Source organism: Perognathus longimembris, chromosome 6, assembly GCF_023159225.1.
Source record: "Perognathus longimembris pacificus isolate PPM17 chromosome 6, ASM2315922v1, whole genome shotgun sequence".
Taxonomy (NCBI): domain Eukaryota; kingdom Metazoa; phylum Chordata; class Mammalia; order Rodentia; family Heteromyidae; genus Perognathus; species Perognathus longimembris.
In genome coordinates this window covers 28,601,098-28,625,290 of record NC_063166.1, presented here as the reverse complement: position 1 = coordinate 28,625,290, position 24,193 = coordinate 28,601,098, and the positions used below count along the sequence as shown (strand labels likewise).

Sequence of the window (24,193 nt, the reverse complement as noted above, 5' to 3'; positions counted from 1 at the left end):
AATCACTCACAAACCCAGATCCAGTAGCCCCAGGGAAACTAATTTCATTTTACTGTAGCTGTCAAGTGTTAAAATAACCCCATTTTAATCAAATATGGATGTAGCTTCTTAGTAGAGTGCTTGTGCCCCTCTTTCTTCCTGGCACCTGACACTCTGGAACTTGGGTTAATGTAGACTTTTTGAAACTTGCTCTCCAAAAGAACTTTTTCAACCATAAATGGAACATTTTGTTAGAATGTGTTCAAGACAGTCAGTTTTGAAAGAAGTTTCCAAACATGAATAAGCCATACCATGCCTCATTGTGTGGGAGGCGAACATTGGCAAACATACTATGTTTCCCAGATTTGGGTGTGCCAGGCTCAGATCATCACGAAAGCATGTAGAGCAATATTACAAACAGCTGGTATATTTTTCTAAAAAAATCCCCAAAATGCAGCATTTGGAGGTACTTACTAAGGTGCTTTTTAATTCATGTTATTTTTTTTCAAATGGAATGTATCAGACAAACATCTACAAACAAACATGAACCCACAACACATGGACAAATATCTATACAGCTTATGTCTTAGATACTTATATGTATACATAAGAACCACACAGGGAAAAATAAATGATTTCCCTCTCTAGCTCCCTGAATTTTCTGAAAGTTGTCTAATGCATAAAATGTTAAAATATTCCATTTTCATATAAAATAATCTACAAAAATAGATAATATTTACAAAAACCAGATAGTATTTCCAGTTTTCCGTAATAATCATTCGTTCAGTCCCCTCCTGGTCCTTTTTTTCCCCCTCAGAATGTGGCCATCTCCAGCAAGGAACGCTTGAAGAGCTGAGCATTTCTGGACAGGTCAGTTACTTGATGCACCATTTCCTGCAGGGCTGTAGTGCTGGGGTAATGGAGGGCTGCCATCTTGGTTGCCATTACTATGGTCTTGAGCTGTTCACAGAGCTGGTTACTGGAGTTCATGACTTTGTTGCGGATATCCTGGGCAGCCACCTGCCTTGTCAAGGTATCTCCAATGAACACCAGTTTGTGTGCACTGAGGATGACAAACTTGCTGTGAGCCACAAAGATCCGGGGAGGCTGAGCTGAACTGACACAGCTGAAGAGAGCATCAATGGCATTGAGAAGTGATATGAAATGAGTCTCACACTGGTCATAGTAGAAGCAAAGCAACTGCCGATCCTGGGCCCCCACAGTGCTGTTTGTGGTGGGGAGGTTCTGAGGGGGCTTCCACTTGGAGATATCATTCTCTACTGGCTTCGTAATTTCTTGTTCCAATAGCTGGAACTGACTCAGCTGAAAGGGAGAGGAAAGTAGATTTTATGAAACACAAAGCTGTGTGTTACAATGGTAATGAATTTGGGCAAGACTTGAAGGATATGGGTTTCATCCCTATTTAGGGTGAAGGTCCTTGGTACCTGTGAGGTAACTTGGTCAAGTTGCTTTGCTTCCTAAACTACAATGTGGGTGTTGAGGATAAGGATCCCTAAGAAAGCCTCCATCTCACACCTGTGGTGACACCATTGGTCTCCTCTGCCTTCTTTCTTTTTGGGTTGAATGTAAGTGTGTGTGTGTGTGTGTGTGTGTGTATGTGTGTGTGTGTGTGTGTGTGCCGGTACTCAGGCTTGAACTCAGGCCCTCACACCTTTGCTTCACTTTTTCTGCCCAACAGTAGCTCTCTACTACTTGAGCCACACCTTCACTTCCTGCTTTTTGCTGGTAAATTGGAGATAAAGAGCCTCTCAGATTGGTGTGCCTGGGCTATCTTTGAACCATTATCCTCACATTTCAGCCTCCTCAGTAACTAGGATTCTAGGCATGAGTTCCTAGTGCCTGGCTTTTCTTTGCCTTCAGTCCAGTTGTATAGAGTTTAAACCCCAGCCTTGTCACCTATGTCTTTATGAAAGTTAAATGAGTTAATATAGACTCAGTGTAAATGCTTGTTAAATACTGAGTGATAATATCTGAAAACCAAATACAGTGAGTTTGTTGTCAAATAATTTACCATCATTTTGTTCCTTATTGGGGAAAGTGTTGGCTCTCTTCTTACCATGCTCAGACCAAATGAAAGCTCATGGCCTCTTTCCCTTCCCCCAAGAAATGCACAGCAGCTTACTGTTGCATGGAAGTTGCTTGCTTCTCAGGAATCACCATGGTTTCCTTAAGTTCCTTCAAACCCTGTTGCATTGCTTGGTCACAGACCACTGCAAACATAAGCCCACACAGGAGCATGTTCCAGACTATTTACAAACAGTGAATTCTATTTCATATAGCTTATCCTTTTGTAAATGTGCTCATCAGAAAATTCATTAGCTGGAGAGAAATGGATGATTTTCTCACTAGCCAGAATGCAAGGTTTCGAAGTCAGGTTTCCTGGAGAGGACACACTGTGTCATATCATCACCTGCCATTTCATTGCATTTTAAAGGCTTGCAAATCTTCAACTCATTTCTGTGTATTTTTATGTCTTTGTCCACTCATTACCCATTATGGCCTGGCCTACTCATACTTCACCCCTGAATGAGCGTGGTCTGCCCAAAGTCCTAGGTATGTTTTGAAAACATTGTACCCTAGCTTCCTATTCTTAGACTGGACCACTCACAGTCAAGGCACAGGCTTGTGTTGCTGCCAAAAGACAGGTAGAGAAGTGACACGGAAGAGATGAGACTCATACTCTCTGAGGGGGTTGGGAATATGGCCTAGTGGCAAGAGTGCTTGCCTCATATACATGAAGCCCTGGGTTCGATTCTTCAGCACCACATATATAGAAAAGGCCAGAAGTGGTGCTGTGGCTCAAGTGGTAGAGTGCTAGACTTGAGCAAAAAGAAGCCAGGGACAGTGCTTAGGCCCTGAGTTCAAGCTCTAGGACTGGCAAAAAAAAAAGTTGTATGTCATACTCTCTGAGGGACTTATATCATCGAAGGCAGTCAACCACCAGCTGAAGAAGCTGAGATAAAATGTCATCTATAGAAGAGGCTTGGGGCTAGGCACAGTGGCATATACCTATAATCCTTGCACCCAAGGGGTTGATGCAAGAGGATCCTAAGTTTGATGCCAGAAAACATTTCTATAGGAAGAGCTTGAGTAGCACTTATGGGTTCCATTGAGTTACAGAGGGAATCAGATGACTGGGTGACCAGAGAAAACGTCAGAAAGCAGAGAATGAACCAGATGTATAGAGAGAAGCAGAGCTTGAAGTATTAAAACAAGAGAGAGAATATGAAGTCCTGGTTTCCATTAAATTGAGCTCTATCTTCATTTTTATGATCTTGAATTTCATTACTATGACCCCAATAGAAAACGAATATGCTTGGGCAAGCTTGAGTGAGTCTTGTGTTTCAAGAGTAAAAGTCTTAATTGTTCCTAATAAGTTATGTATAAACAGATTGAGTCTGAGGGGAAAAAATATCATTTGGATGTATCAAGGTACACCTGGCTCTATCAGTGAGGCCATCACCTTTCTCTTTGTTCTTGTGCCTATTGTACCTATTATATGCCTGGGAGCCTATTTATGCCAGTGTGCTGGCAGAACCCAAATCAGGATCTTTTGAAGTTATACTTTGCCTACTAAGCAGGAAATTTTTTCCCACCCAGCGTTGGTATTTTTTTTTCTGAGTTCAACTTACCTGATGATGTTCCAGCTGCATCTTGCTCTGTTTGATGATGTTCTCTTTTTCTAATAGCTCCTTCTGTTGCCGCTCAAATTCTTCCTTACCCTATTTCCAACATAAAGAACACATTAACTCAACATGGTGAGTCATATAGACCTATCATGTCATTAACAACATATATCCTCTCTTATTTTCCACTCTCTCGATCACTTCTCACATGACCAGTTAGCCTCTGAGCACCCCAAATAGTTATGACAGCCTTCTTTCTCAGCCACTGCTCCCAGTTACAATGGAAATTGAGGCTGAAACCTGAGAGCTGTTTCCATGTGAGTGCCATGATCTCTGTGGGCTGCCATTTTCACATTTTTCCTATAATCCCCTTGGAACTTCCTTAAGAAGCACTAGTGATTATGTTTCTTTTCTAGTAGGTTAAATGTGAACCTATAATCCTCTGTACATGGTCTATGTGTGGCCCACATTTCACTTCTAGTTTCTCTGACTCACCCACTCAAAATTGTTCTTTCCCAATGTGTAGAATTGGAAGGGCATTGAGGCAGGTGTCCGTATATCTATCTGCCCTCCCCACCTTACCCATCTTTAGCACCAATTATTAGCTTTACTGCTTAGTGGACTCCCTACTGTCTTGCACTCAGGGGCATTTAGTAATTTAAAAGTTTTCAGAATAATTAAGTCATGGCTCTCTATCAAATGAAAAGGGCAGAATAAGATAATAAGACAAAATATAAATATTTCTTCTTCTCCTTCATGCTGAGGTTTGAACTTGCTAAGAGTCACTGTTATCATTTAGCCATGCCTTCAGCCCTAATGTGTGCTTATTTTGGAGAGGTTTAGCTTCCTGCCCAGGAGTGGACCTGAGTGTAATACACCCATTAAGATTGCCACTGTAGCTAGGACAACAGGCTCTGCCACCCCATTTAGTTCTTTGTGGAGAGGGGGTCTCACAAACATTTTTGTTTTCTGCAGGGGCTCTCTGGGAGCCATGATCCAAATAATCTCAGCCTCTTAAGTAGCTAGGAGTTGGGGACGAACTGCTAGTGTCCTGTTGTGTGGGTATCCAGGTCAACTTAGAAATTGGTAGGATTCCCACTGTTGAAAGCAAGCTGTGATTACAGTTTTCCATATACAAGTGAAGTTTGAAGCCAACTAGTCTACTGGTCCTCTAAGTGAGTCTGAGATAGGGTACACACACACACACACACACACACACACACACACACACTCTAGAATGTATCATGTATCTTAGAAGTGATCTAGATATTGAAATTTTCAATGTTTTACCTTAATAGCAAAATATTTTTCTTATTATTTTGACTTTTAAAACAATAAACTATTATGTAGCACCATATCATAAAATACAAAAAAGAGTTGGTATGATTACAGGAGGACATGCTATCCTTTGGCAAGTTTCCAGCTGCCTGTGGCATATCAGTGGGGTCTAAATCCATACCTGCTTGCCATTTGCTTTGCAAACGAAATTAAGACCTAAGAAGGAGACATGAGTTGGTGCCCTGTTATTATTATTTTTTTTAATTTTATTTTGCCAGTCCTGGGGCTTGAACTCGGCCTGAGCACTGTCCCTGGCTTCTTTTTGCTCAAGTTCAAGGCTAGCACGCTATCAACTTGAGCCACAGTGCCACTTCCAGCTTTTTCTGTTTATGTGGTGCTGAGGAATTGAACCCAGGGTTTCATGCATGCTAGGCAAGCACTCTACCTACTACTAAGCCACATTCCCAGCCATATATATATATATATATGTATATATACATATAAATATATACATATATATTTTTTTAACAAATTGGTTTTTTTTTGCTGGTCCTGGGGCTTGAACTCAGGGCCTAGGTGCTGTCCCCGAGCTTCTTTGTGCTCAAGGATAGCACTCTATCACCTGAGCCGCAGTGCCACTTCTGGTCCACAATTATTGTCAGTAAGCTCTAGAACCAAAGTCTCAGGACCCTCAGACCCTCAATTTTCTTCCACCTTTAATTTTCCAATATCACCTCCAATTTAAAAACCACTGGGCTAGCTAGCATTAATCATGTTCTCCCTTTTGGTAGTCAGCCCAACAACCTTACAGACTTCCTGAGTATGCATGCAGATGAGCTAGGAGTCTGGGGTCTTTACCTGTAGGTGGACATAATCATAATCATCCATCCAGCTTCTTTCTGAGCCATCGCTGCTACCATAGTCGGGTGGCTGCTCCTTGCCCAGAGCAGAGGTCAGTTGTTTGTTGTGGGCCTGGGTCTTATAGTCACCAGGCTGCAGCAGCTGCATCTGGGACGCAGGGTGTGTGTACTCGGGTGAGTTGATGAGGTTCTCAGGCCCATTTTTCTGATGCCAACTGCCGGGGCCTGGTCTGAAGAGGGCCTCAGCATTGGTGTTGATGGTGGTGGTCAGTTGCTTGGCATCATCGGGCACTGTCTTGGCCACCATTACAAACCGGTCCAGATCATCACACTTGTTCTGGGGCTTGTTGATGGCAAGTATATTCAGAGACCAGCTGCGTTCATTTAAGTCATGGCTGGTTTGGCTTAGAATCTGATGAGAGTCCTCGACTCTTTGGAGCTCTCGCTTCATTTTGTTATGGAGGATGAGTTCTGGGAGGCAGGAGGCATTTGCTACAGCACCCTTGGCAAAATGGAGGTACTCCCTCAGAAACAGTTCTACCTTGTCTACTGCATTGCGTATCTCGTTGATGTGTCGTTCCATGTATCCATAGCATCTCCAGTCTGTGGTGACCAGTCCCATAAGGCTACACACACCCATCTCCAGGGCCTGCTGGAGCCGATGGAGCCTCTCAATGGCTGTATCTGGATCCAGTAAGAGCCTTTTGTCCTGAGATGGGGAGGCTGACAGGGAGGACTCCTTTGAAGAGGTGGAAGATGTAGACATATTACTCCTGGTGCTGCCTGTACTGGAGAAAGACAGTCGGTTTATTCCATCGACCACATCCCGAGAGCCCTTAGTATCTGCTGGGTTATGAAGAGGGACATCATAAACACCATCTCTTTCCTGGGGGTGTGTTTTCTCATGGCTTTCTGTGGGTGGTTCCAGAAACTGGACCCCACGGGGGACATCATAGGCATCACTCGGAGTGTCTGAGGATGGAGCCAGCTGTGGGGGCGAATGATGAAGGGACAGGGTCTGGTGCCTTCGAGCCACAGATTCAGTGGCTCCTGAAACATCACAGTTGCATTTAGTGTGAAGGTCCTTCTCCATTGGCTTGGTGCTGGTTGGGGGGATGTCATAAACCCCCTCAGGTCTCATGTCTGGCCTTCCAGGTTGTCTCATTGGAGGAGGAAAGTCGTATTCCTTTTCCCGAAGGCCTGCTTCATCTCGGCAGGCAGTTGGTGGAATGGCATAGACCTGGAAAGTACACAAAGGGCAAAGCTCTTGATTTGTGTAGTTGGCACATGGTCGCATGCAGAAACTGAACAGGAAATGCAGGAAAATGCAGCCCAAAATGGACCTGCATCTGAGACATCCCTATTCTTCCCTTCATTAACAGTAGGTGCTTCTCAAGAGGCTGCTGAGATCCTGGGGGTGGGGGATGGGGGGAGGGGCTGTCCTTCCTGGACTGGTCATGCTGAGTGACAGACACCACATTAACACACTAGTTAAGACCTATGTCATCCCTCTGCTGTCCCTGCTCATCACATGAACTGTGAAGCTGCCTGAGTTCCGTGGCTCCCTTACCTGTGCAGTAGGGATAAGTGTGTGTGCAGTGCAGGTGCACCCCAGGGGCTAGTGTGAATCCAGCAAGCTGCCTCTTGTATATGGACTGTGGGGGCTGTAGAACACTCTATAAACATGAGCTCTGTTAGATCTCAGAGTAGCCATCTTCCCTTTCATTAGCTCTCCTTATTGACTTTCCCATTGAATAGGCAAAGTCACATGAAATCTTCAGAATTATTTTTAATTATTGCTTTTCCATTTCTTCCTCTCTCTCTTCCTCCCCTTTACCCTTCCCTCTGCTCCTCTCTTTTCTTCTCTCTCTTTACTTTCCCATTCCCCTCCCTCCTTCCCTTTTTCTCTCACGAAGTCTAGTTCCCTGTAGACTTTGCCTTTTTGTTTTATCCCAAAGAGCACACACATGCACACTCACACACTGTATTAGTTGTCCTTCAAATTCACACTTACTCCTTTAGTTGGGGGGATGTCATATACCCCTTGAGGTTTTATCTCTCCCACTGGGCCTTTCACTGATGAAGGAGGGATGTCATATACCTGGAGAGAAACACTTGGTTACCCAGAATGGAAATGTCTTATCTTAGTCATTGTATACTACTTTTTCATTGTTCATTTGTTTGCCAGATTATGAACAGACTTGGCACCATTCCATCCTAAGTAAGTGGTTGATAGAAGTTTTCTTTATAAATTTACATTCTTCAATTTAAACTGAATACAAAAATGATCTTAAATGACAAGCCATACCTACCATTTACTTTAAATAGTAACGTAAAATTTATACTTCCTGAAATAAAACGATAACCCGATAAAGCGTCAAGGGTTCTCTGATAACAGACTGGGATTTCTTAATAAGGCAAATCCTGAAAATACAATTTAGATAATATTGGCTAACATGTTTCCTGGATTGACAACTTGTACAAAGCCTTATATGAAATTCTACCCAATTGGTGAATTTTCTTTCCTCTCTACTGTTCTGAAGAAATGCTGTGCTGAGAGCCCTTCTTTTCTGTTCATTGTGTGCTCATTACATACCCCTTGAGTGGCGTGGGAAGGAGGGACATCGTAGACATCCTTTTGGTATCTGGATGGGTACTCGTACACGTAGCCATGGCCTGTCCGCACCGGGGTGACCACCTGTGGGCAATAACACAGAGCTGTAAGTATCTCCTAGTTTCCTAATCAGGAACTCATCCCTTTCCTAGAAACAGGAAGGATGGAGGAAAGAAGGAAGAAAGAAGAGAGAGAGGAGAAAAAGGGAGCAAAAGACAGGAAGAAGGAAGCGAGAAGAAAAGAAGGAAATAAGAAAGAAAAGGAAGAAGACAGCAGGCTAGTCAATTTCTATCCCACTCAGATTCCAATATTGAGCAAGTCCTAGAAATGCCTGTGTTGCCCTTCTTTGTGTTAACAAGACCATCTCAAAGCTTATCAACTCCTGTTATGTGCTTTAAGGAGATTGGTGTTTAAATTATGAAAGACCTAAATGACCCCATGGGAGCAGCCAAAGGCTCCAAAAGTTTTGTGAAGTGCATAATAGGAATAGTTTGGGCACTTAAAATTCCTCTCATGCCTTCCCCAGTATGCCTCTTCATCTGGCATTATTACTGTGATTCGAACTAAATTCCATGGGTCACCAGAGCACTTTCACAAAGCAAAGCACATGCTCAACAGTGCTGTCCTATAACTTTCCAAGTGCTTTCACTCTAACTTAGGAAATGAAGGAAATAAGATTGTCCTTCAGTATCTATAGGGGATTGACTCCAAGATCCCCTATAAATATCCCAATCCATGGATGCTCATTTCTCATAGAAAAGGGTATAGTATTTGCATATAGCCTGTGCACTGTCTAGTCCTTAGATGTGCCATGCACAGGCTCTCTGTCAATAGCTATTTTATACTGTGTTGCTTAGGGAATGATAAGAAAAAAAGTGTTCATGTTTATCCCAGATGCAAGGTTGTTGTTTTTTTTTTTCTAAGTATTTGTGATTGGTGATGGGTTGAATTTCCAGATGTGGAAGCAGAGGTACAGAGGGCTGACTGCACTGGTACAAGAAGTCAGTCTTCTGGCCTTGAAGTAGGGATGCTGAATCTAACTGGGCACCATCTTGGTCACATGGTGGATGATAGGGTACTGGGTTTAACTGATGCTGTCTTGTCTTCTTAGGGAGGCAGGGCAGTCCCACCTCGCAGGTGATGGGTGTGCCTGAATTCCTAGAGGCCGGGGCAAGGACTTGTACAATAGGTTTCTGGACCTGCGAGTCTTGGGTGGTGAACTCTCAAGCTCCCTGTGTCCCTGCCCACTGACCTGATCCTGTATAGGCCTGGACCAGCTCAGTCTCCGGTATGCTGTGCCTCATGTCTTCTGTCTGCTGGTGTCTCCTGTCTCCTGGCTCTCCTCTGGTCAACATGGCGTCCCACTTCAGCTTTCCATTGGAACTTATCTGGTTTGTTAGTATTGTTTTTCTGCTCCTTCTTTTCTCTCCTGCTCTCCTGGTTCAATTTTCTGACTGTATTTGAGGGGCTGCTGGTTTCTGTGATAAGATTCTGCCTGCAGCAACTGCATTGCTGGCCTTCTAATAAAGACTCCTGATTGGACCTCTCAAAATGTAGCTTCTCTGTTTTTTTGACTTACAACAGCCTAACCTCTTATTTCTTCATTTCCACAGTAAAACAAACATGCCACAAGTTCCTGTGTCCTAGGGATTTCAGAAGCTCAATGCATTCGCCATGACTCTGGTGTTTGAGTCAATGAAATGAATCTCACCTGGCAGGCTCTTATTTTCCTTTCTACACACTACAATGGTTTCTTAACCATGGGTAAAGACACTATTTAAACAATGTATTTTGAAATATATTTTATCCTCCCAGAGAGTCTAGGTTGCCAGAGTCTCTTTTCTTTGCCTAACTGCTTCCCCCCTCCCCAATTATTAACAGTATTCTCCTTGAGTATTGCCAAGATGCTTTTGAGAACAGACATTATAAATTAGGAAGAGTTGGCCATTCCCTAGGAAATGTTCATCTTTTATCTTTCTCTAATGTGGAGACTGGCGTCAGGCTGCCTCTGAAGCTATGTGAAGTATGCTCCACGTCCATCTTCTGTTGCGAGGGGTGGAACCCAGCCAAATGCACCAATGCTCTTCTCCCCAGGCACTCAAAAATGCTCCAGTTCAATTTTGTTCTAAATCCCTGTCACTTACAACTGGTTATTTCTTGTAATGAAAGTAAAGGAGATTAGCATGCAGTCAACATTTCCATCAAGTCTTTTCTCTGTCTTTTGAAACTGGAGCCTATTGCTTTAAGGTTTGTTGGCATAGAGCATCAGAATCATTTTCCACAATGGCTGCTATATTGTGCACAGCAAGTCTTTCTTTTTGAAGCAGGAGGCCCTTTGTGAAAGCAAAGCAAGCTGCGCTCCTAATGCCCTTCTGCAAGTTTTGTGTGTGCATATGTGTGTGTGTGTGTGCACTTGCTATTGTCTAGGAGAGAAATGAAGATCTTTACGAAGTCTATCTCATCAGCTCTCTATTTATAGCTCTCTACAGTGGCTTTATACTAGAACCTGTTCACAATGCAGCTTTTGTTCAGTCTGAACGTTTCCAAGAGTGGTTTGCTCCAAGGGTGCCAATTTAGGGATAAAGCAGATGGAGAAGCAAAGCTGAAGTGCACCGGAACTGTTCAACTTTCATTTAAAGGAGGGAGGGGGCTGGGAACTAGAGGGTGAGGGGGTCATGCTAGTGTTTGAAAATGCCAATAGAGGAAACATAAATGGGGCCTGACTCTCAGAAAGAATTGCAAGCAAAACCTTTGTGGACCTTCCTGGGCATAGGGCATTCATCCTTGTTGGTATTTAACATTTCACTTCCTGACAAATGTCACAGAACCCAAACTTGCACTCTCTTTCTCATTTAAAGGATGCCTGTGGTCATCTGGTTTTTAAAGACTTTGCATTCCAAACCAGTCATTTTCCTTGTTTATACAGTTAAAGAACCAGATGGTGCAAACCACTGAGGGAAAAAGCCAACAAGAGACAGTGTCCCCAGACTGTAGTGTTTCTGATGATGGTACAATTGAAATTCACATGGGTCCACAAATGACATTTAAGTGGGACCGACGTTTTGCATCTGGTCAGGCATGTCCAAGCCACTTAGTGATCTGAGCTGTGATGTCTAAAGGATTGGGAACTGGAAGTTTCCTCGTGGACATTCTCCATCTTGAACTATGGCTGGGGTCACTTTCATGCCAATTGTGTGTTCTCTCCTCAGAGGAAAGTGCTGACCGAGCTGTCCCTTGGTTTCCAGCTCTGTGGTTCATTAAGACTTCTTTCTTCCTGCCTGACAGGAGCACACAAAATTCTTTCTACTTTCTCTCCTCACCCCAACCTCCTATAACTACTGACCCTCAGCCAAAGAGGCACTTCATGGGGACCTCAAGTTTGGAAGAGGTCTCTTGGGCATGAAAGGAATTGCAATAGAAAAAGTCATTTAAAACCAAGTCTCTCAATGAAATCAAGTCAGTTTTTTCATTTCCTTTTTTCTTTCTGTTTGTTTTTCTTCTCTGCATTCCTTTCATGCTACGCATTTATTTATAGTTACAAAGGTTTAGCCTTGGAAATTACCAAACTGACCTCTTAATTCATTAGTGTTGCTTCAGGGGGATCACTTGTGAGGTCTGCTGGGGGCCAATGGCCAGACTGTGTTCTTGATGACCTTGCAGAAGCTTTCTATGTTCAGAGATGGATTTTCCATCCCAGATCCCAGGAGGAAGCCAACCGTGTCCAGACGTTAGTATACCAATATACAGCTCTTGTTAACTAAGAGGATACTCCCAAGGCAGACACTTCAGGAAGAGCTACAAAAGCAGTTTTTTTCTTTGTTTTCTTCTTTAAAATTTTTATTGACTCATATTAATTATTAACTGAACATACTATTGGGGTGCAGTTTGATATTATTTCTATATGCATTGTGATATGGAGGAAAGATCTGGCCAGTGCCATCATTGGCCACATGGCAAGTTGCACTATCTGGCATCTTGTCTTGATGGGTGTTAATGGATTCCTACAGGAAGGGAAGTCCCATCTCCAGGTGATGGGTGTTCCTGAATTCCAAGAGACTGGGGTGGGCACATGGCCTATAGGTTACTGAACCTGTTATTCAAGTGTCTGGGTCTTGGAGCTTCCTATGACCCAGCCACCTAACCTGACCCTATTTAGGGTCAGGCCAGCTCAGGTGCCATTATGCCATGCCACATGTCTCTGTCTTCATGTCCTGTGTCCTGTCTCCTGGTTCATCTCTGATCACCATGGTGTCTCAAGTCAGCTCTCCATTGGAGCTGGATTGGTTTGTTGGTATGATTTTGTTCTTTCTTCCCTCTCTGGCCTGTTTCCAGATAGTGTTAAGTGTATTTGTGGGCTGCAGGGCTTTATAACAACTGACTGCCTGCAGACTACTAATGCTCTAATAAAAACTCCAAGATTAGATCCTTTAATATGTAGCTTCTCAGATAATTTACCATATAGCAGCATGATCAGTCAGTGTTAACTGGCTAAATAAACATTTAAAAAAGTAAAAGGGTCCATCAAATCAATCTCCAAGGCCCCATAGGACCAAAAGATGACAGATTGAGAGTATATTACATCTCTAATGAATCTATTTATATAAGAACAAGAAAAAACAGCTCAGCTTGCCTAATCTCATGCTAATGGTCCTTGATTCTCTCTATTTTGAGCTTTAGATACTGTGCACATGGGCTATTTGGGGAGGTTTTTCTTTTTTTTTTTTTTTTTAATTTTTAAAAAATTAATTTTATTGTAAGGTGATGTACAGAGGGATTACAGTTACATATGTAAGGTAGTGAGTACATTTCTTGTCAAACTTGTTACTTCCTCCCTCATTTTTCTACCACCTTCCCTCCTTATCAATTCTTTGCCTCCCCGAGTTGTACAGCTAGTTTACAACATATTGTCTTGAAAGTATCACTGTTGAATTGGTTCCCTCTTTGTCTCACCATTTCGATGTTCTCCTTCCCTTCCCTAATTCAGATAAATGTGTATACAATACCCAGGGTACCAAAATCAAATCCAGTGACAACAGTTTACCTACACTATCCAACATACTCAGTGGTTCTGGTCAAGTTCTATAATTGTGTGTAAATATGTGGGTTTCTTCTTTTTTTTTTTTTTTTTTTCTCAAATTTTTATTTTCAAACTGACGTACAGAGAGGTTACAGTATCATACGTTGGGCGTTGGATACATTTCTTGTACTGTTTGTTGCCTTGTCCCTCATGCCCCCCTCCCTCCCCCCCTTCCCTCCCCCCAGCCCAGTTGTTCAGTTCACTTACACCAAACAGTTTTGCAAGTATTGCTTTTGTAGTTATTTCTCTTTTTTTACCCCGTGTCTCTCGAATTTGGTATTCCCTGGCCTAGTGGCAAGAGCGCTTGCCTTGGGGAGGTTTTTCTAATGGTTCTGCACCCATGAATTCTCATCTGCAGACTTTAATTTTCCCATTATTTCCCCCTCAATAATACAACCCAACAAGTAGTTACACATCAAATATTATCAGCTAGTTAGAGATGATCTAAAGTCTATGAGGGATCATGATTAGGGTACAAACTCCTTAGGAGCCTGGAACCAATGTCCAGAGACATCAGAGAGATGGCTGTATTTTCACGATCCATAATATTGAGAGCAATGCATCCTCAAATTTAAAGAGAGTCTCTGTTTGGATAGCAGGGGGCCAGAGTACATGCACATTGAGAACCAATACCAGAGAGAGTCAGTGGGTCAGAAACAAGGCCCTTGAGGCTTTTCATTAGTATTTCTAGGTTCAGTTTGCCTGAGCTTGTAGAAACAACTCATGCTTGTGAGGCCAAGCAACTAAAGTGCAGGGGAGAAACATCTGGGCTTTCTGTGATGGGGAGGCATCCTACCAAAAAGAGGTAGTAAGGCCTCTGCTACAGCTAACAGCTGTTCTCTCCTCAAATGCTATGTTGTCAGATCTCTCAAATTGTGAGGAAAAGCAAGAAACCCTGGTTTGCAAAGTTGATTCAAATTTTTAAAAAAGAATCATGGTCAAGTTAAACATGTCTCTGGTCTCTGGATTGCCTGTCTTCAGCTCCATTTTTATCTATGCATTTTTTTTTTGCCCTCCTTCCTTAAGAACTACTGAATTATTCTGTCTTAAGAGCCCTGCACACCCTTGAGCCTCAATTAATGTAGTCTTCAGTCTTTGGCCTCTCTTTCTTTTCTCATATTTAGATTGGATTCCATTTCTAAGGCTATGCTGACTACCTCTCTCCTCCAGGGTACCTTTCCCAGGTGAATGACCCCCTGCAGTATCAGGGGATACTTATAACTCTTGGAGACTGACATCTGTGCATCTCTAACAGTGCTCTTCACTTATGCTCTGACTGTTGTGCCTTTCCTCTCTTCTCTTAGCATGGTGGAATCAGGGACCATTTCTTATTAATTGAAATAATCAAATGGCAGGCCTCACGACTGTACGTTGACTACAGTAGGTTTTAAGCAAGATGATGTGGATGTAAACAGCATCTGCTTATAGAGAATAAGCTTAGTTTAGTTCTGCTCTAAGTTGAGTAGGGTCCATGGGACACAAGACAGAGCTCTGTATTACCAGTCATAAGTGGTGGCACTGGGCAGGTGAGGGAGCCCAGGAAGCAGATTCAGTGTTAGATGTGGATGAGAAAGTGAAATCATGAGGAATGTTTCAGCAATTGGCTAAACCTCCATGGCAGGGTAAGGAGGGTCTCTAGACAGCCCCATTCCACAATGTTGGGCTGGCATGGTCAGCAGGTGATGCAAACACTCGAGTTTTTTTTTCTCTCCCCAACCACAAGCCAGAAACAGATGTGGGAATGTTTAGGGAAAAATAAACAAAAACAAGCTGCCTTCTTTCTACCTTGCTATCAGAAGGGAAATACAGCCTAAAAGAACCTATGTCATGCTTGTTTTGATTCTGAGGGTATGTGATGGCCTCAGGTCATGAGAAGCTGTGTGCCAGAGCCAAGGGAGAACTAGGTGTGAAGAGGGGCATGGCCGACATCAGCTGGGCTGGCAGAGTAGAACCGGAAGCCCAGCTCTACCTTGTGGTAGCCATGAGAAAATGACCACTATGGAACGATTTATCATTCTCAGCCCATTTCTTTATCAGTCAAATGAAACTAATAGTGTTTATCTCTTAAGTTACTGTGACTATTAGGACGAGACACAGAATACAAAGTTCCTGGCATAAAGTAAACCTTAAATCCTCAGCCAAGGCTATTGCATTTGTCACCTGGGCTATGCAGAGTTTACTTTGATCTTTGATTTCAGAAAACATGAACTAGATCATTTCTATGAACAGATGTAAAATATAAATCCCTTCCTTTCCCCTTTGGCAGTACTTGAATTTGAACTTGGGACCATTTGAGTCACAACTCAGCCCTTTTGGATTTATTTATTTATTTATTTACTTTGAATATGGTCTTGTGTTTGTATCTGGACCAATTTGGAACACAATCTTCTCCTATTTGTGCTTCCTGTGTGTAGGTGGGGTGTCAGACAGGTATGTGTGCCATTGGGCTCAGCTTTTTATTAGAGATGGAGACTTGTGAACTTTTTGCCTATGCTAGCCTCCAAGCTCAATCCTCTTGATCTCTGCCTCTGGAGTAGCTAGGATTACAAACATGAGCAACCATGCCTGGATGAAAGACCTTTTTAGTGGCATCAGAGTTAAAGGACAGTATAAAATCACTAGGTCAAAATTTAGAGGACAAGAAATTCATAGAGTTGAGGCTGCTTTTTTCCCCAGAGAGCATAGGGAAAGAGGTGTCTGAGAGATTACTTTTTTCTTAAGTAGCTTATTTGGGTATTGGAGAAACACTGGACTTTAAGGATTACCTAAAGCAGGACTTTGATGACCTAGCCCCACTTTGGGTTGGAACTCAAAGGATGACATCCAAAAGGAAGGATTCACTGGAAGTCATCTCATGCTTGCTCAGTTGTGGCATGACTGTAAGTCATCAGTTCTGTCTGGAGTATCCCAAAGCATGAAATTTAGATTTATGTGCGTCTGTTAGGTTTGCAGAAAGGAACAGAATCCTCTTTGTAGATAGACAGCATCTTTATAGGCCTCAAATTATTTCTACACATTCTTTAAAAATGACAATGTCTAACAAAATCAATGATAACCAGGATTTCAGGAGAACAAATGATAGGAACAGAATAGTCCATTCTTGTTTGTTTTCTGATAAGCATGTTCTGTTTTAGTCATCACAGATCTCAAGGTCATTTGCTTGCAAAATGTTTCATGATTAAACCATGGGAGAAAAGAGTTTTGAATATTTTCAGATTGAAATTCATCCTCAGAAACACATTATGTGTCAAAAGTCAGGTCCTAGAGGCAGAGCCACTGGGAATTTCCAATCAAAGTCAAATGAAAGGAGACTTCAGTACCTGATAACCATTAGATTTACTTGAGTTGTTACTTTTGCTGATCATACCAGCATTGCTATTATCATGATATCACTACTGCAGGTCAAGATACTCCAACACAATCAGGCACAGGTGGCTCATGCCTATAATCCTAGCTAATCAGGAGGCTGAGACATGAGGATTGCGGTTTGAAGTCAGTGAGAATAGAAAAGCCTGAGACTCTTCACTCCAATTAACCACCAAAAAGCCAAAAGTAGAGCTGTAGCTCACGTGGTACAGTGCTAACCTTGAGCAAAAAAGCTCAAGGACAGTGCCTAGGCCCTGAGTTCAAGCCCACGTACTCAACACACACACACTCACACACACACACACTCACACACAATCAATGCACACACACACGCATCAATGCACACACACACACACACACACACACACACACACACACACACACACACACACACTCCAATAGAAAATCCCAGGGAAGATGTGCTTTTTAAAGACTTTTCAATAATGACATTTTCCAGGGACGGCCCCAAACTCAACACACTATTTAAATTCTCTTCAGTAAGTAAAAACTATAAGTACTTTTGTTTGTCTTAATAATTTCACCATGAAATAGGACGTATACCTATCTCTCTGGAATTTGTAGAAGCAAAGCATTTTCCCTGAACTGCTCACATGGTGCTGATTTTTCAGGGTCTCAACAGGCCTACTTGGGGGCACATCTTTCCTTGAAAATGTCTCTTCTCCTTAGTGTGGAGCTGGCTGGGTGCCTAGTTTGGAGGAAGGACAGCAGTAGCAGAGGCCATAGGGTTAGGAAAACTTCAGCTTGTCATCTATGTACTTCTAGCTCAGTGGAACAGTGGAAGCTGTAGGACTTCACCAATAATGAAGGGAAATCCTCCTTCCTTCCAGGCAACTTCAAGTCCCTCCATGCTTTGTCGTGCTTCTCTCTGAGGCAAGGGACCACCTACTTATCTCAATTTCTCATCTCAACTTCTCTTTTTCCTCCTACTTCCTTCCAGAAGTCATAAGGAAGACCAAAGCAGGGCAAGGTGGAAATGTTGATCTCACAGAAATCGACAATCTGAGAATGGTGACCAGAGTCTGGGGAGGGCGATAGAGGTGGGGCTGGAAAGAGGATGATGGATGAGTACAGTGGCCTGGTTGGACAGGAAGAATAATTTCAAATGTTTCTACAGCACAGTAGAGCAAATCTATGGTTGACAACAATGAAGTGTATATTTCAAAACAGTTTGTTGAAAAGATTTCAAATGTTTCCAGCACAAGGAAAGAATAAACATTTGAGTTGATGGATAGGCCAATTACCTTGATCTTATTGATATACATTGCGTGGAAATTTTGAAATAATGACACCATATTCCAAAAGCATATATAATTAGTATGTGATATTTTAAAACTACATGTAATATATAATATAAAATTTATATGATTACATACAAATAGACATAAATATGATACATAATGTCTATTAATATAAAATATGTAATTTAATATACAATCATAATATAAATACACATGAATTTATAATGTATATAAATTTATATGTATGTAATTTACATATAGAAAGAGGAACAGAAAAATTCTTCTAAAAAAGCTGAGTAGAGTAGATGAGTTACACAGACATAGGTTAGAGGAGCACAAGAAACCCCCAGAGCATTGGTTATGATTTAGTGTGTTATTAGTCAACAGTTCTGCTCTATCTTTATATTCATCAAAGATTACCAAATCATAAAGACATAAGTCTTATATTTTATTTCTATTTAATTTTGTTTAGGTAGTGCTGGGATTTGAATTCAGGGTTTTGCAGTTGCTCTTATTGCTTGCTGGGGGTGACTTTACCAGTTGAGCCTCACCTCTAGCTTGGCTTTTTGCTGGTTATTTTGGAGATGGAGTTCCTCAGACTTTTTCTACACAGGCTGGATTTAAGCCTTGCTCTTCTGGATTTTAGCCTCCTTCATAAGCTGGGATTATAAGTGTAGACCACTGGTACCCAACCTAAATTTTCATACTTTTAACAGAATCTGTAAATACAGTAAGGAATCCCACTTAGAAGTGCAGTCCTTTTCCTCTGATACTTAGATGATGGCTGGGTTACCGGCTGTTGTAGCTGATCTCTGTCAGGAGCACAGCAGGACCGTGGAAAGCCAGCCACTGGTGCTTTGCCCCGTGGCCTCCACAGGCACTAGGCAACCCAGGCTATGCTCAGAAATATGATAGATAATTGATGGGAAGTTTCAAAGTGCCACTCAGCCATCATGGTGACAGCTCTCATTTAGTACCTTGCTATTATTAGGAGCAAGATTGTCTGAATTTGAAAGTATGATTAGCAGTTACTGATTTCCTTGGCCTCGCATAGGTAGAAAGTATAATTAAACTGCTTCCTGCTTTTCTCCTTTCCTGACCAGCTACTTGATTTATTTATGTTATGTCTCCTTGGGTTTCGTGCATTAACCAGAATATTTAGCTTTCTAAAACCTGCTTATTAGAGATGACTTAGTTCCCTTAAATGCCATTAAAAAGCATTAAGCTAACATTTACTAAATTTTAGAAGAACCTCTTTGTCTTAAGTGAACTATCTGACCCCTTCCATTTCAAAGAAAACCCCAGAAAATGCAACATGAGTGCCATTACTGTCTGCCCACCAGGACTGGGAGGTGGATTTTCAGAAAGTTACAGAGGTTTGTCTGTTGAAAATCCAAGATTCCGACTTCTTTTTTTCTCCTTGAGAGGAAAAAGCCACATGTTGCCTACCCTAGATTTATTAATTCCCTATAAATTCTCTCTGCCCAGTTTGGGTGTTGCAGTGAGCTCATTTATTTACTTGCATAGCAACAATATAATAAAAACGGAGTCTGGCCTGAAAATACACCCTCCCTAGCTATGTCCGAGGTTAACCCTTCCCTAATGATCCTTTTTTACCTCTATTTTTGGAAGGAGATTTACTTCCCTTCCAAGTTACTTGGCTGGCTGGTTTTTATGCTAGAACTCAGCCATTTGCTGGCCACACCTAAATCACATCTAGCCTCTTTCTCCAAATGAGGAACAAAGTCACACGTGGAAGCTCAGAAGTGGAACAGGGCTCTGGAGGGACTCATTTGCCACAGCACTGTGGCAAAGCAGGCGGTGGAAACAGAGCTCTGACTGTGGAGCCCCTCGCCTGTCCCCCTGCTGCTTTCAGGAAGCTCTTTGTGTAGTGAGTGCTAAAGCAATATTTAGTTATGGAGTGACCAAGCGCCAAAGAGCAGCTAGAGGCATTTAACATGAAAGAGCTTGATGGGAAATGACGTCTTGGTTTCTCAAGTGGTTGAGGTCTTTTTCAGGACAAAGCTGAATACAGCCTATGACAGTTGGGTACAGAAATCTGTTGTTGTTTTTTTTTTTAATATCCCAATAGACCAAAACATTCTTTTGAATGAAACTCTAAAGGCGCAAGCATTTAGGCTCTTTGTATCTAAGTTCAGCATGGCACAGGGCCCTACATGTAGACTTTGAAGTGAAGTTTAGAAAGATGCTCACTGACTGCTCTAAAGGAGGCTGGGACTCTGCAAAGGAGGCGAGGGATGAGAATGTGGAGAATCAAATGCCCACTTGTATTGTTTTCTCCTAAAGAAGAGACTTCTCACATGTTAGTGGAAAGAAGGATAGAGAGGTGGATGGGGAAAAGGGCTCTGGTGTCAGAACCCAGAGCCAGCTTTCAAAGGGGTTGTCATGCTGAGAGACACTGCTCCACGAAGGGGTGGTATCAAGTCTAAGAAGATTAAACAGGTAAAAATGGCAGATAACAGTGAGTTCCAGGACAACGTACTTTCGTAGGTCTTGATGGCAAGGCATCAGCAGAGTTCTTGTTACTGAGGAACTTTCTGAAAGTTTTCTTGGGTACAGGACCTGGGTCTGTCAAAGGCTGCCTCCTTCTTGAATTCACATCCCAAGTCCTGCCTGCCTTTGTTGTCTTTTGACATGGCTCTAGCTTCTAAAAGACACTCGGGTTCAGAATGTGAAGTTGGGATGGACCCTAGGGGAAGGGTACAAAGGATTTGACAAACTTACTTATCATCAAATGACCCCTTAAGTTGGAATATTTGTTTTGTGTGTGTGTGATGGTGCTGCTGCTGGTGTTGGTGCTGGGACTTAAACTCAGGGCCTGGATGCTGTCCCTTATCTTTTTGCTCAAGGCTGGCACTTTACCACATAAGCCACACCTCCACTTCTGACTGTGTGTGTGTGTGTGTGTGTGTGTGTGTGTGTGCGTGTGTGTGGTTTATTGGGGGTAAGAAGTTCATGGACTTTCTTGCCCAGGGTGGCTTTGAACTCTAGTCCTTAGACCTTAGCCTCCTGAGTAGCTAAGATTACAGGCATGAGCCACCAACACTTGGCTAGTTTTTTATTTTATTTTATTAATTAACTTATTTATGACTTGAGTTGTGATCATTCTATGAAACCTTTTTAGGAAAACATCAGATAAGGGAGTCTGGATCATAAAATGTTAGCAAGGATCATTGGAAAGAATCCAACCCTAGCTTCATACCACACTGGACAGAATTAAAGCCCCAGGGAGGTTACTCCAAGAAGAGAATGAGAGTTTGGGATGGGGGTGGGGGCAGTTTTTCAGCTGTTCATTCCCCTTCCTTAATGTCCTGTGGCCTGAACTAGAATCACATACTGGACACTCAGTAGAAATTCACCAAGAAGTGCTCCCAAATAAATGAACTTCCACATATGAGAAACATAATTTGAAAATCGAGTTTCCTATGCTTTTAGTGGGTTCCCCTTCAAACCAACCCATTCTGGGGGATATCATGATATCTAATGAACAACATTAACCATTTGGAGAAATTTGAAGTCCTTTGAGAAGATAGCATTTTTCCAATGCAGAGAAAACAAACCTTGACATTGTACTCAGCAGTACCCCTGACCTCCCCTCAGATGACCTTTGGGTCTCTGAAAATGACCACTGCTGAAAAGTGGTAGGTCTGCTCATGTTTCTTAACTCAAGTTCCCTGGGCATTTCTATTCCTCTTTGGATACAAGGTAGGAGCCTTCAGCTACAACTTTAATTCTTTTTGGCCAACAGGAAGCTTTTAGCACCCAGCATTCTGGTGAGCTGGAATTGCTAATGAAATGTCTAAATGTGTCCTCTTATTTTAGGGCTTGGCAACACCAGCTATTAGCTGGGCTGTAGAAATCATTAGCGTTGGAGTCAGACAGCTGTGGGCTCAGATATCAATCCAGTCTCTTGCTAGAGGCAGAAAGTTCTGTCCATGGGTTGACTGGCTTTGCAGACCTTAGGCCCATCTGGGCAAAAGGAAGGCCCTAACACATCCCTCCCCCTGAGTGGCTGAGAAGTTCGGTTGCTGTCTCATGTACAATGTCCCAGACATGTAGCTAGGGCCCAGAGGGCCTAAGAGTACTCCTGTACTCTTTTTTTGAACCCATCTTGAGGAATAGGTGGAAAGAGTGGAAACTTTATGCCACCACTAACTTAATGGTCACACAGTCAATGAATCTGAAAACAAAAACTAGGCTACTAAATGAGAAAACCAAATATTATAAAAATTATTCAATAAATTCATCAGCTACAGAATTGTTAATGGTTCCTTTGTAAAGGGACGTTCTGTTGGTTCTTGTAAAGAGTGGACCCCTGGATCTTGGTCTCTGTAGCTGTTAGGGGAGACATGTCTGACAACGGAGAAAGAGTTGCTAGTATCCTACCTGGACTCCTTCCACAAGTGCAGCACAGGCCCACCACTTCTAAAATGTCAGCTTAAAAGTCAGGTTTAGGGTGCAATGATTTAGAATCAAATGCTTTTGATTTCTGACATTCTCTAGGTCTGCACTGTGTACCAGGAACTCTGACAGGTCTGTTTAAAATATAATATTGACTAATATAATTTCAGTTTTCTTCTTAAATAAAACCAGCACATTTTTACTTCTCTTGCTCTCACAAACAGAGCATTATCTACTTAGTCAAACACCACCCTGTGCCCAGCAGCTCACCTACTTACTTCGATAGCATGGTCACGTAGCATGAGATCATTGCAAAGGGAAGATTAGCTTCTGTTTGCCTTGCTAGGAGTTTATAAGAAGTTACTAATGCACTCTTAGAAATGCACATTATCTATGAGCTTTATGACAAAGTGCAGCTGAGTTTGAAGCTTTGGCATTGACCAAACAAAAAGGACCTTTGTTCATTTTGTAAGGAGGTGTTAGGGTTTGCTCATTCCCCGGGCGTGGGGGGTTTGTCTGGGAAGAAGTCCTTCTTTGTCAGAATGATCTCAGAATGTCCTGCTCTTCTGGGCTCAAGGACCTCTAGTTTTGTGTAAGATCTAAAATGCACCTGGATTCTTCCACAGAGAAATTGTAGATGAAATTTCAGTTCTCTGCATGGCCCTGCCAGCTGTAGACTATCAAACATTTAAACTAGGTTTTATCTATTTATCTATTAAACTAGGTTTTATGCTACATAGAAATGTAGCATTCTGGAATATAGGTACTTTATTGATTTATTCATGGAGAAAATGAAGATGCCTCCTGTCTTGGAAGTAGATCTTAAACTGTATAGATGGATGGACAGACACCCCCTCCACCCCCCAACACACACACAAAGAGGCAGACAGGGATAGAGGACAAAGGGAAAGAGGAAAGATAAGGGAGAGAGAGAGAGAGAGAGAGAGAGAGAGGAGACAGAAGGGAGATAGGATATAAGGAATAAAAGAAAGTAAGATGAAGTGAGACTTTATTCTCTCTGGGAGCATTCATTTCCTCTAGGTCTATTTTTTTACTTGTTTATAGACAGTCATATTGCTTAATATATGTAGCAGTTCATTAGAGGTATCTGAGCTGGTAGTCGGGCAGCAATATTTCACCATGCTTCAGATTCCAACAAAGGAAGTCTTTGGTTTCTTAGCTAACAATTATGAATATGTGTGTGTGTGTGTGTGTGTGTGAGTGTGTGTGTGTGTGTGTGTGTGTGTGTGTGTCTGGCTCTAATTTGTGATGACTCAAAGTCTAAGAAGGTGTAGATATTGTAACCAATGTATTTCTGGTTCTTATATTACCTTTTAGGAATGAGCCTGGAGGACTGAGCTCAAATCTTTGAATCATTTCCTGTCAACATTCGGCTATGTCCTATTTTGGAAGGTAGGGAATGCTCCTGAAAGATTTCATTATGAGACCTTGGCAAGTCTGAAAAGTAGCTGAGATTTTCAAAACCTTTGAAAGCAGTACTTGCCCCAATCTAGACTATGACACCTTATGACAGAAGACCATTGTGGTATTTCAACGGACCACGGGTTCCTGAGGTCAGTGAAGTGTACAACATGTATTATGGAGAAGAAACCTGTTGGTTTCAGGGATAAAGCTTTACAGATGAGATGAATTCTGCAATGGGTTTTAAAGGATGAATAGCAGTTCAGAGG

The 24,193-nt window shown here is 42.2% G+C and overlaps 1 protein-coding gene across 2 annotated transcripts in view; it reads right to left on the bottom strand.

Moving 5' to 3' along the window:
- The window catches only part of Nedd9 (neural precursor cell expressed, developmentally down-regulated 9), a 110,386-nt gene that overhangs the window by 15 nt on the left and 86,178 nt on the right, over nt 1-24,193 (bottom strand). For both annotated transcript variants that reach the window (XM_048348482.1, XM_048348481.1), the window contains exons 3-7: nt 8,361-8,462; nt 7,779-7,865; nt 5,763-7,004; nt 3,633-3,722; nt 1-1,302 (exon numbers count right to left, since the gene is read on the bottom strand). The exon at nt 1-1,302 is cut by the window's left edge and continues 15 nt beyond it. In XM_048348482.1, coding sequence (XP_048204439.1) covers nt 793-1,302; nt 3,633-3,722; nt 5,763-7,004; nt 7,779-7,865; nt 8,361-8,462 — 2,031 coding nt within the window. In that variant the 3' untranslated portion in view covers nt 1-792. The remainder of the gene's footprint in view (nt 1,303-3,632; nt 3,723-5,762; nt 7,005-7,778; nt 7,866-8,360; nt 8,463-24,193) is intronic.